The following is a 13,989-nucleotide window of genomic DNA, read 5'->3' as shown; positions in this document are numbered from 1 at the left end:
CAGTATGAACCTGTAAGAGTTGTATGGCTTATAATGGGATCCTCCTTACCATGGGGGTACCCAGTACGCGTGGCACACATGCAGTTTGATGGGACCCAATGTTTGGACTTATCGACTTAATGTAAGAATCAAACTTGTTGAAATATATATACATTGGCTGATGAAAATTATTCTGACATTCTGACCTTCCAATCCCATACTATGGTTTTTCAAAATATTCAACTCTCTCATCACTGGGAGTTTTGTTTTAATAATGAGGTCACCTGATCTGACGGTTGTGATTGTATCAACATGTTTTTCTTGATGTGATCTTTTGTGGGTCACCATTGGATCACTGAAACAGTAAACAGAAAACCACCTTCCCCATCTATAAAGGTAAAAATAAAATTTTATGGATTGACAGCAAGGTTTGTAAAACTGTCCCACCATAGATGCTTTGTTAGTGTCTGCTAAAAATGGATTTTAACTGTTTGAAAAATTGATAGTATCATTTCACATTCAATTGGTTATTATTACCATTTTACTCCTTTCTTCTATACATGACTTAACTTTTGCATGTAATCAACCACCACATTCAAAGCCATGCAAAGTTTAATACTCAGTTTCATATCTAATTAAACAATTCATTGTTGCTGCATGCTACCTACCTAAGCTTGCTTCAACTTCAAAATCTCACTGCTTTCTAAATTATCATCATTAAAGGACTCCTACTTTTTTTTTTAATTAATTAAAAGTCTGGTCAGTCAATGTCTAGACGATTCTTTAGTCATTATTTAATGATGCATGGACAGCACATAGTACTGCTATTTATCAGTTACTTATCACGTTTAAAATGGTGAAAAGAATCTCGAAATGAAAGCCAAATTGTTGATTGGCATCTAAGCAATGGAAGAGAGCCAAAATTTGATCAATTTATCTTTGATGCATTAATAAATTAATAAATTATGATTACAACTTCATTGTACGACATATTGTAGTTTCGAATATGAACAATAAAATAAATAAAAATATATTTACAAACTTATAAATTCTTTATTTATATCAATATTGAGCTTAAAAATTAATGCAAATCTCTAGCTTCTGTTGGATCTCGGACAAGATTGGCCACCTTACCATGAAAAATGTAAACATAAATTCAAAAGTAGATGCTTAAATCAAATTTACTGTTTTTGTTTTTTGTTTTTTACCTAAATTATTAATTTTCATTGGTGGGTCATATATACATACCCAAAGTGAGGTTAATTAGAATATATATATCACTCGAGAATGATTGGATGATATTATAAGGAAATAGCTTCTTGTTTCTTCGAAAGAGTGTGTCCTTAAGACAGGGATTAAATCAAGACAAAACCTAAAATACTTATCATATATCATTAAAGAGAAGACACGTATGATCATGGTTTTGATATGATAGAAGTGGGTCACCTAGTACAAATGCATGCTGTTCTTTCCAATTTCCACATTAAAAGCCGAATATTTTTCTAGGATGAAGAAATCATTATATCAATCTTTCCCATTCATTATATTATAGGTTTTTCGAATATTTTAGTTTTTGTGTTATAAAAGTAAATAGATAAAATTATAAATTTGAATAAAGTTACGTTGAAAAATGCAAAATTGTCATTTTTTAAAAAAAAAGCAACGGATTTACAAATAATATAAGTAAAAAATAATATATTAAAAAATGTGGTATTAAAATAAAAAAATCATTTATGTTATTACTATATATATATATTGAAAAATGTTTTTTTTTACAAACTTATAAAATGTATCTTAGATTTTTATTTCATCAATAATAAACTCTATTGACTATCTTACGAAGTTAGCAGTGTTATGTAGATGGAGAATAGTAATTAATGTGAATAAAAACAAAAGGCTAAATGATATTGACAACATCAAAATTGATTACTTGTAACCCTTTCCAACTAAAATCCAACTTCTTACAAACATTCAATCAAAATGTTGGAATTAAATCATTTATTTATATTGGAATGTCTTCTTTCAACCCTACCCTTTCATTCTCTAGTATTTTAGGTTGGAAATATACTACTCTAAACAAAGTTGTTAGAACTTATAGGAAATCAAATTAAGTGTAAATAAATAAAGCAATCATTCTACCATGGAAGGACCATAACTTTAGAAGCGATTTAGCCTTGATCAGTGTCATCGGAAATGAACCTCGCCTCCAAGGTTAACACATTAATACTTCTAAATTCAGAGGAAGATGGAACTCAAAAGGATTGCTCTTCTTGTAAAAGCCGAGAAATAAACTGAAAGAAACTCGAGTAAACCACACTAAGTTCAATTCTCAAGAAAGATTGGAAGGGTCATAGATGGCCCCGCTTAAAACCCAAACTCCCAGATAGAATATTGCAATAATGTAATTTAGTAAAACACCGGAATTTTAGAGAAAAGAGAGAAATGAATGAATTTTCTTGTTTTTCTGTGTTGTGAAAAATGAGTAGAATAGCTTACTATTTAATATATTGATGTTTGAAGGGACAAAATGATAAAATGGCAGTGTCAATTTTTAAAAATAATTTAAGAAGACTTGATTATTTATTTGTTATAGTCAAAAAGTAGATAATTGATTTGAATGAAAAAGAACAAATGAGCTTGCTTTATGTTGTGATAATTATTCATCTAATTGATTCATTGCAAAATGTGATGTTTAGGAAGCAAATGATTTACGATACTTCTATGTCCATAATTTGCGGGCTACAGGCTTAATTTACCATTATTGTTACACTTAAAAAATATTTTTAAAAAGTTTCATTTAGAATAAATGTTTTTGAAAATGTTGTGAAAAATATAATTTTTAAACAATTAATATACATTATTTGTAAATTTTAATTTGAATAATATAAATATTTTGGATATTAAAGTCACATACAAACATAATAATAAAACATCTATAATATATATAAGCATAAGTTTTGATATTTTTCTTATTCATCAATATACATTTTTTTCATTTAAATATTTTAGTTTTATCAGGTATATAAAATAAGAATTTTGGTTTTTTTAAAAAAAAATTCTAAATAAATTTATATAATAATAAATAAAAAAATTTAAAATCTATATTCAATTACTTTATCTTCAAAATATTATTTTTCAGTAGCTAGAAAAGAAAAAAATAAAAGATTATTTTACTTTAATTAAATTAACAAATTTTAGGCATAAATTTTACTTTAATTAAAGAGACACGTATTAAATTTTTTAAAGTTGTTTATGGAATAAAAATACACACTGTAACTCTTTATTTATTTGATTAGGCATAGATCGCATGTGTTTTTAATGTAACCAACTCAAATATCTTGGAAAATCAATTTTTCATTTTCCTCAAAACCTTTTATTTTTTCTCCGATCTACATCAATCAGGCCAAAATAAAGTTGTTATATATATATATATATATATATTTTCTTTTCAAAAAATATATATTTTATTTAAAGATTAATTATCACGCTTATACTTTCTACTAAACGAGGGTGAGGCAATTAAAAAGATGAACTTTCTTGTCTTTCCTCCTTAGTAAAGTTCATCATGGAAAAGAATACCCCCCATATCAAAAAGTTTGGGAAAAAAAACATATGAAAAAGTAGAGGCTTATATATATAATATAATTATAACTATGATTAAACATTTAATTTTTCCATTTTAATTAAAAAATTATTAATATTTAACAAATTTATTTGTTATATGTCATAATCAAATATACATAAAATTTTATTAGTAAGGACTCGAGTTATAGTTAACTGAGAACAAATAAAAATCATTCGCTGTTGTGTATTAAATATTATTACTAAGTTAGTTTCACTCATCAATCATGTCAGAGTTCAGTTAGGAAATTACTTTAATGTTCCTTTATGTTTAAAGCACATAATATTATTATTTTTAAAAGACCAATAAAAATATGTATATAATGGGATTCGAATCCATGCCAATTGAGTTAACAAAACCTTAAATTTACTACCCAACCAAAGTTTTATTTTAATTATATACATTTTATCACCTCTATCAATTGTATATATATAATAATGTTATTTTTAAACACAAATGTGGCTTATGTGTGATAGAGTTTTAGTATATTTTGTTATATTTTCCTTAATATAAAAAATAAAAAAATTACATTATTATTTTTATGTTAAAATAAACACTCGAATCTCAAAATAAAAATAGATGTATATATTATTAAATATTGGCATACGAGGATAATATACATATACATATATGTATGTACTTAGATGAAAACAATAAATTACGTGTTAAATGTATACAATGATTAATTCATAATTATGATTCCTCTTAGGAGAAAGTCCCAACCACATCTCCCAAGCTTTCTTTTCTTTCATCAACTGGTATATTTCTCCATCTCCCTGCTTGCAATGCAAGTTATATACATACACACACATATATACAATTACATGCATATATGGGAAAAAGTAGATACGCCCTTTCCATCCTGTGAAAAAGTGAGAAACCCTAACATCTTAAAATTAATCACATTTCTTGGAGTGGTATAAAATCTAAACTACATTTAGCAAGACTAAAATATGGGGGTCTATTTATATCCACGGTAAAAATGTGGATTTGTTTAATTAGCTTAAAATAGATTAATCCAAAATAGTGTCATATTTTATTGCCCCATTTGATGAATGGCGTCCAAAATTAGCTGAATGTCAACTTTAAGCTAAATTGCTCTCCTTTAGACCAACATTTCAGCCACTATATAATGATAGAGGGTGTATTTATACTAAATTTGTTACCATCTTTCAATGGTTAACTTAATCCAACTTTATTACGAATTTGGGTACAAATACTAGGGCCATAATCTTAATTAGTTACAGATTTCTTTTTAGTTCATTATTAGTATTTTTTATGATATAATATGCTGAGATGTCAACATTTGGGTTTAATTCTAATGATTTTATTACTGAAAGTAACGGCTTATCTAACATTAATCATTTAGGATGAGTGTAAACATGTTTCACAACTAGGAATAGACAAAGCAGTTCATGGAACACTATGGATTCATACAAAATAACCCCCTAATTTGCATCTAATTTCATACCTCGTGGACATTACAGTTTACTAACCTCGTACGTAGTTATTTTCAAGATTTGAACTTAATATTTTTCTTTGAGTGTATAAAATCTCTTATCGTTGCACCCAATTCTTCACTTTTTTTGATAACGGAGATGTGTCTGCTCTATTATAACGTCAATTTTGACGAAAGCAAAATTGTGTTTATTTTGATATGTTTAGTATAGAAGATAAGAAAAATAGAAGAAAAGAAAAATGTTTGTAATGAAGTTGTAAATAGATATGTTTAAAGAGTAAATCTTTCTTGGTTTGGATTATTTTATTATTAATATAAATTTAAGTTTAATTATAAAAATATATTGAAATAGCAAAAAAAAACTTTGTCGGCCAAACTTAGGTTCTAATTGTAGATAAAATTATTAATTTAAAATAGAACGAGTTCAAAGAGAGTGTTTTGGTCCCATGTTTAGAAGGATTGAATATGAAATGAAGGTGCAAAATCTACTTATTTTCTTTTCTCTCCTATTTTCTTTTTTGCCAAACAAGGGAAAGTGTTGAAAGAAATAAATTCACCTTCCATCCTCTTTTCTTCTTATTTTCTCTCTTACCAATCAAAGAATTGTAAATATGAATATATATATATATATATATAAACCCAACAATACAGGTAAAAGTATCATAGAGACCCCTAGGAGTTAAGTTGCATTTTATCCCCTCTACTAAGAAAATGGTAAATTAGTTCTTGTACATTAGACCAGAGAGCAAATTAGTTCTTCTGTTAAAAATTTTAAAATTGTTCCATGTACTATAGTATGAGGTACATGTGGCACATCACATGTCGCTATCTAATTATTTCGTCAACCATACTAGTTTTTAATAATACAAGTGGATGAAATTTTAACAAAATGGGACAATTTGTTCTTTAATCTAATATACATGAATTAATTTATCTATTTTTTTAGTAGAGGAAATAAATACAATCTGACTACTAGTACAACAACCATCATATTACTTTTACCCAATAATACATTACCTTTATTTAAGATGAATATATAATATGGACTGATCCTTAAAATTTTAAGGATTATATTGAAAATTTGACAAACAAGATGGCTTAGCCATTGGATATAATAATGCAATTTTGCATTGTCATGATATATTTAATTTTACACTAATAAAATAGAAAAAAAAGGGGTAAATTTTGTTATCAGTTCTCTTTCTCCAATTATTCTAAAATCATTTTCTCTTTACAAATTTACATTCTCAAACACACACAAAAAAATCCCAACCCATAGAAATTAGTTAAAAAGTAAGAAAAAAAATGACAATATCTCATTGCAATCACAAATATAAAAAAAACTTTATATATATATATGAAAGGAAGAAGATTGAAAGGGTAAAAGGGGTGAAAGCAAATGCTTTATTGGGAGACAATATTCTATTGGTACCAATATATCCAAATGGTGTAAGTATTATAGCCATGGGAGTGTTGAATATCAAATAGCATAGAAAAGAAATACAATTTAGGGTTTGCTTATGAAAGAAAAAGATAAAAAAGGAATTAAGAATGGAATGCTTGTGATGGAAGAAATAGGACCAAACAAGATTCTTTGGTTTTTATTGATGCACATGCAACAATTAATACCCTTAGCCTCATTTGCTTTATTTGTTGAGCCATCAGAGGCAACCCATCAAATAACCAAAGTACACTTCAAACTATGACTCTCTAATTCTTTGTCCTTTCTTTCAAGTGAAATGATTTTGGTATGGGTCTTTTTCATTCCTTTCTCTCTCTCTTTTTATAATTAATTTTTTCATTAAATAATACTCCTACTAGCAATATTTTAATGACACTTAATTTAGAAAAAAAAAATGGGAATTTTAGAGAGGCATTACTATGTAATATCCTTTTCCATGCTAAAAATGCCCCAAAGCTATGAGAAAAGGACTGTAGATTTTTACAGTAAATTATAAACTTCTCAACTAAATTTAACTCTTCCTCTTTGTTCTATTCATTTTCTCTTTTCACTCATAAAATTAAATGATCTTCAAATGGACTAAGATTACTCTATAAATAGGTAGAAGAAGATTCTAAATGAAATAAAATGAAAAGGGATTTTCCCCTCTTAATTTCTTCATAAATAACAACTTGATTAGTATTATATAAAGAGTTTTCAAATGTCAAAAAGATTTTTCCTTTATCATTAAAAGGAATCTCTTTTACTCCTATCTAAAAGCTAAGAATATGATATTTAATACATCAATACTAGGCAAATCAATAAATTTGGCCCACACCAAGTAGTATATATTCCTTTTTTTATTTGGGTAACTAATTTTTTTTAATTTATTGAACCTTCATTTCATTCATGCATTGTAAAAAAATCTTAATATGAATACGTTAACAGATTATATTTATATAAAACAAATTACTACTGTGTGCTACATTTATATAAATATATGAATTATTAAATTTAATTTTTTTTGGCTTCCTGTTACATTTGAGTTGGAAACACACATCATACTTACTTAAGATCAAATCGACTCGAAATATAAATCTAAAATTTAGTCCAAACCCATCCATATTTGTAAATGATTAACTTAAGGATCTATTTTAAGTTCACCCATTTTTAATTTTTTAATGAAAATTGCTTTCTTTTGAATTTAATATGTTTTCTCTTTTATTAAAGTTTTAAATTAGACAATTTAATTTATTTTTACAATTACATTTATCATACTATTTTTACAATTACATTTTTATAATATAAATTTAATGTTTATGTGAATAAATTACATACCATATAAAAAAATATAATTAAAAATAATAATCGAGCTTAGGCCTAGAATGTTGGAGTCCAAATTTATATTTTAAAACACAATGATTTTCCAATATCAAACCAAATTTAAACATTAAACAGATAACCCAATAGTGAAATTTATAACATAGCATTCCACTTTATACAAAATAGATGGAGTGAGTAAGATATGTATTAGAAAATTGTGGACCCAGAAAAGTAGTGAAAACAAATTATGCAAATGTAACCCAATTCTGCAAGAAAGTAGGAAGCCTATTAAAACCCTACTAGTCCCCACACTGCTTTCCTTCTCTTCATGGCAATCCCCTCATGAAAGAAACTTCACTTGTTTCCTCAAAATTTAAGAAAGCTAATTTCCCATTGCTTTTTCTTTTGATTTTTCTATGTATTTGGTGGCGATTTAAAATTATTTCAAAATCACTTCTTTTCTTAGTCTTTTCCCTTTTATTTGTTCGGAAGATTTAGTCACAATTTAAATTATTTTGATATTCTAATTTAAGAATAAACAACAACAATTCAAAAGTTTGAATCAACTCAAATTCGGTCTAAGATTGTACTGCCATCACATTGAGAATTTTTTATATATTAACTTGGCATTTAAGTAAATAAATAATATAGGTATAAAATACAAAAAATCGATATTATTATTGTTGTTGTTGTAATTATATAAAACATGACACGTAAGACGACCAAGTTAAACTAGGTTAACCCATGTAGGAAATGATAATTTGAGTATAGAGAAATATATATATATATATTGGTAATCAAACTTTAAATTTATAGATTGCCATCTTTAATTATAGAGAACACGATTGTTGACTGAAATATGTTAAATCGGCCAATGAATTTCTAAAAATAGTTTATAATGATATTGCTTAGAAAATGGAGTAGGCAATTCATGGTAACTAAATGAGGGAAAAGGAAGAGATGGCGATGATGTGCGTGGTCCTTTTCTAAATAAGCGTGACTAACGGGACCATGGTTTCCACATTTATATTCACCTTTACCACCTAATATTGGGGTTTTGTTTACATGATCACCGTCTTTTCTGCTTATTCTCTAGCAGGGAACTATTATTTTTTTCTGATTACAAAAATAAAGGTTTGCTTTTTCTTTAGTTTGATTTGATTACACCCTGAATCAATTTTGTGTTTATCGGAAAATGATTTCAAAAAGGAGAGGCTTAATACATGAGAAATGAAATCAAACTCTTTTAGCTTTTCAGGTTTGTTAGAACTTTCCAACATTTCTCCGAGCTGATTGCTTTTGGGAGCTAACTTAAAGTGTTTGGTTTCCGCATGCAAGGACACAAATCCCACATTGATGGCTTCTGTTTCCCCATAAACGCAAACTTTAAACTATTGATAAGATGCTACTTACTTAAACTTGTTTCTATTACAATTGAATTTAAATACAAATATATTATGACACATTGATAACGTTAAAAGTATTGTCTTCTTTGAATGTTATTGTAGAATTGATAAATTTTTAAAAATTTTATCAAAGAACCCAAAATAACTTTTATATATAGTCAAATATTGAATTCGTTAAGAAAAAATCAATTTAGAAATTTGTTTATTGTATTTGTTTTCGCAATTACAAAATGTATACAAAGTAGTGAATAAGAACATGGTTGTGAGGTGGTGGCTTCCAAAGGGAACTACAATGGCATATGGACCCTTAAAGGTCCATTGAGATCACTATGCTGGACACACATATTCAATTTTGGGTCTAATTGTGAAGCCATTTTTTGTTTGAATCAGATTGTGTGATAGGTGTAAATGGGGGTAGAAATATTGGGCTTTTATTATTAGTGAAGCTTAATTTCAAGCGGCCATTAAGGGCATGTAGCGCAGTTAAAATGACCCAGTTCAGTGTTTCAATTGTTAATCTGATCCTTCCTCGTCACAATTAGCAACAGTCAAGGACGCATTTGCATAAGTTGATAAACATAAAGTTGCTAAACTCGAAGTTGACATTTCCTGTTTCAAATATTGTCAATATCAAAATGTCTGAACCTAAACATCATCCAACACAGACTCCCTCAGGTACTATATGATCTGCTCTTAATTTCTTCTTTTAATTGAATTTGTTATGCCTGATTGTTGGACTTTCCTAAGATTTTGTGTAAATTTTTACTTTTTCTTTATCTGTAAAGGTTCACCCTTTTTGTATAAAAATTGGTTTTTTTTTTTTTGGGGAGGGGGGGGGGTTGGGAAATCGTAGCTTTCTAGGTTCTTCTAATAATCTGTGTAGCTATAAATTCTTTCCTGGGATGTATTGATATTATTAAGAAATGAACTCTTTGTTGGTACCAATTCCCAATAGAGTAAATGGAGTCTCAATTAGTTTCTTTTATGATTTTGGGTTTGTTCATTCTAGCTTTGTGGGTGATTTAACTGACAATTTTACTGGTTTTTTCTTTTTAATGTTATACTTTGATATGGAAGAGAAAGATGTTAAAGCACCTAACATAATTGAGAGAGGTAAGGAAGAAATTGAGGCACTATTCCACCATGATAAAAAACCACACCATCACAAAGAAACACATGGAAGGAGCGATGATATCGACGAGGACACCGCTGTTGATGATGTTAAAGGCCCTAACGTGTTTGAAAGAGTGAAAGAAGAAGTGGAGGCCATTGTTGGAGCAATTCATCCCAAGAAAGAATCTAAAGGACCGTGAGTCACCTTCATCGATGCAAGGTGGGTTTAGAATTCTGATTCGAGGATCATATCGAATAATTTAGGTTTATAATCTCAGTATGATGTTTAATTTGCTCATTCAACTATGAAAGCATTCTAGAATTTGATTCTTGTGTTTGACAAGTAGCTTGTCTTTGTCTGATTTTCTTTACATCTGTCCCTCTGCTTTATGTTTGGAATTCTTTATCTTAATGTTGCTCGATTGTTCTTTGACAAAGTCCATTGAATACAAAGCGTCTATTATCTAAGTAAAAGATTGCATATTTAGTTGAAACCTTAACAAGTTTCTCCAACTCCCAAACCTAAACAGCATATGAACTTGTAAAAGTCGCATAAGAGCTGATTTTACCTGCGATAAACTCATGAATCATAAGTGTGGCTATCCTTGTGCTAGAGTTTTTAATAAAATGCATATGTTACTCGCATATGGAAGATTGGAAATAAAATACCAGTGATATTTGGTCTTTCGGCCAATCCTTTGTTTGCTTATTGTTGCATCTACATTCACATGAGGACTTCTATTCAGTATTAAAGATCTGCAATTTTTATATTGTTGAAAAAAACACTTTTTATGGATGATAGTTTGAGTCAAGTCCCTGGTCCCTAGCCTATCACTTGAGAAAATTTTATACAGAAGCTCATAGAAAATATTAGCCAGCAGTAGAGCCTACATCAGCTAGAATGGTGCAGTGAGTGGTGCAATCGAGATTTCCTTGTTTCTAGCTTTGATTCGCTGGCTCAGTTTCGTAACTATCACCTCAAAGTCTAATAATATACAGATATGTCATTGAATGAAATATCATGGCTTTGCATGTTCACCATTAGATGAATTTAGAAAAGCTTGGAATCAGATGGTGATTCCCCCGCCCCCAAGTTATAATTTCTTAACCAACTCTTAATTCAAAAATTGGTGCAGCCCTGAGTGCCTCAGACGGTGATGCTTTTCTTACATAAATAGCACTCTGCAGCTGAGTTTTCCTACCCTTAACAGGAGTGAAACCATCAGAGTTTAAAAGACACTGCAGTCTATGCAACATGGATTCCAATATCATGATTTTGAATATAATGAATGCTATCAAATCATAAATATCAACCATATCTTCTAGTCCTAGGCCTGAAAGAGTACCATATTATTGGATTGATTTGAAGGGAAGCTTGGGCAAGACTGTAACAGGAGGTCAAGAGGCTAGAAAGGTCAAAGGGGATTGAAACAGTCAATCAGAAAGGACAGTGTAGTGGAATTGCGGCCAAGTTTTAAACCCATCATGTATGACACAGTAAAAGCGAAGCAAAACCTCCATTGCCAATGACCAAGAAAAATACCAGAGATTTTTTACCTTTGGCTTCTTTTACTTTGGGAAATGAGATTTTTTGTTTGCCAGGCTTTTTAGCACCACTTTATATGTTCCAACAGTCGTGCATGGCCTCTACCTCCCTTCATCTCTCCAATATTGACCATCATGGTTACTCTCAGTCAACATCCATCATTTTTGAGGTTTTGAAGAAATGGAAGCAAGCTTGTTTTGGTTTCTGTTGGCTCTTCAAATAGTAGTAACCTGGAGTTGTGCAAAAAGCAGGCATTTAACACCAAACTATGGCTTTGGAGCTAATCAACCAGGTTTGCCAATCATCACCAGAAAAAGGGGTCCACTCTTTTATCTTTCAATAATTATGTGTATTAAGTTTTACCTTACTAATCACAGGCCAGAATCCAGAGTCTTTGCAAGTTCCCTTGGGGCCAAGTTCAAGCTCAAAAGAAGTCTTTTCACAGAGTTACAAAAGCAAGCAAGGACAGGGTAACATAAATGGAGAAACTTATGTTGAAGCGGAGACCAGCAGACTGGGCACAGGCTCAGGCCGTCCGAGCTGTGAACACAAATGCTATGGTTGCACTCCATGTGAAGCCATTCAAGTGCCTACGACTCCAGGCAACCACAGCCATGTGAGCCTGCAGTCCGCAAATTATGAGCCTGAGAGTTGGAAATGCAAGTGTGGTCCTACGTTTTATAGCCCATGACTTGCTTTAAAGCTTTTATATTACAAGCTGTTGAATGTTCAGAGTTGCACCATATTCTCTGATTTCAGGCTTTTTTATGTTTTTGTTTCTGTTTCTGAGAAGTATTCGTAGCACTCCAATGAATATCTACAATGATTTTCGAGATACATAAGCAGACTTCGAACATATATATATCGGATTTACACATCCAATACTTACATTTGCATCAAAACAAAAGACAAGTTAGAATAATGATGGAGGAATTGTCTAAAACCTTCTGACTAAATGTTTTGAAGGAAATTATTTATATGGATGGTAATAGGGTGAGGTAACTTTTTGCTCACCTCAATCTCAACCTATTTTTTATACTATTCTAAATTCAATTTTTATTTAAAATTTTAATATCCAAACTTGATTTCGATAAAAAAATATCCACTAATTGCTATTCACAAAATCGATTATAAAAAAGAAGAAGAAAATATTAAATTATTTTTATATTATATTAATTTTTAAATAATTAAATAAAATAAATATTATGAAATCTTGTAAATATTAAAACTATGTAACCTAAATATATTTTAAAATAGTTAAAATTAGAACATATAAATTAATTAATATAAAAAAAAAGTTGGAGGACTATAAAGGTTTATCAGTTGGGCCTAACCAGGTTTGGACTATGCGCTTGCCAAGCTTACCAACTCAATCGATATGGCGGCTATGTCACACCATCCCAAGTCTCTTCATTTTTCTCATTATCGCTCGAGAATTGGACATAAAGTTAGGACAAGTTTAGCAAGTTGCAGGTCCCATTAACATATATAAACAACTAACAACACTTTGTTTTTAAACATATTAATGAAGTGTGTTAGTGGGGTCAATTAAGCATTCAATTGAAGTAGCTTCTTGTCTTGTCTATTGAGGATTGAAGTTGCAGCATCCATCCACCGAATTAAAAAATAGCGTCTTTTCTTCTAATTTTTTAAGTGAATTATTTCAAAAAAAGGTAAAGTCCTAACAAAGCAACACACGAGGTTGAATCTTTTCTTGTATTTGGTTTTTCATTGTATTGTGCTTTGATATCATTTCCGTGTTACTAAATTTTTTTTATAAAATTAATAATAAACAATACCTAATTAAAATTAATTTGAAATTACATATATTTCATATGTGTGGGCGTGTACAAAAGTCGAGTCAAATCAATCAAATTGAACGGTTTTAATTTGTCCTAGTAGGTTTTAGTCTATTCAATTATAAAATGGATAAGTTAAATCGGTTTCAACTTTAAAAAAATTAAAAAAATGAATTAACTAACTTTGAATATATATTAAATTTATATTATATATATTATCCAAAAAATAAACCTAGTTGATAAAATAAAACCCAAAATACTAAACCGAACTCAAAATTCTTTACCCATTCACATAGAACAA

The 13,989-nt window shown here is 29.2% G+C and overlaps 2 protein-coding genes across 2 annotated transcripts; both read left to right on the top strand.

Annotated features, from left to right (window-relative positions):
* Positions 1 to 9,727: 9,727 nt before the first annotated feature.
* LOC107916390 (uncharacterized) lies at positions 9,728 to 10,714 on the top strand. The gene is made up of 2 exons (XM_016845659.2): positions 9,728 to 9,905; positions 10,308 to 10,714. Exons 1-2 carry the CDS (start codon positions 9,866 to 9,868, stop codon positions 10,541 to 10,543), a joined length of 276 nt encoding a protein of 91 aa, XP_016701148.1. The 5' UTR covers positions 9,728 to 9,865; the 3' UTR covers positions 10,544 to 10,714.
* Positions 10,715 to 10,886: 172 nt separating this feature from the next.
* On the top strand, positions 10,887 to 12,657 carry LOC121222348 (EPIDERMAL PATTERNING FACTOR-like protein 6). The gene is made up of 2 exons (XM_041102943.1): positions 10,887 to 12,181; positions 12,267 to 12,657. Exons 1-2 carry the CDS (start codon positions 12,070 to 12,072, stop codon positions 12,578 to 12,580), a joined length of 426 nt encoding a protein of 141 aa, XP_040958877.1. The 5' UTR covers positions 10,887 to 12,069; the 3' UTR covers positions 12,581 to 12,657.
* Positions 12,658 to 13,989: the final 1,332 nt, after the last annotated feature.

Source organism: Gossypium hirsutum, chromosome D10 (assembly GCF_007990345.1).
Source record: "Gossypium hirsutum isolate 1008001.06 chromosome D10, Gossypium_hirsutum_v2.1, whole genome shotgun sequence".
NCBI lineage: Eukaryota > Viridiplantae > Streptophyta > Magnoliopsida > Malvales > Malvaceae > Gossypium > Gossypium hirsutum.
The sequence above is the reverse complement of the archived record's forward strand: the minus strand, read 5'-3'. Positions and strand labels throughout refer to the sequence as shown.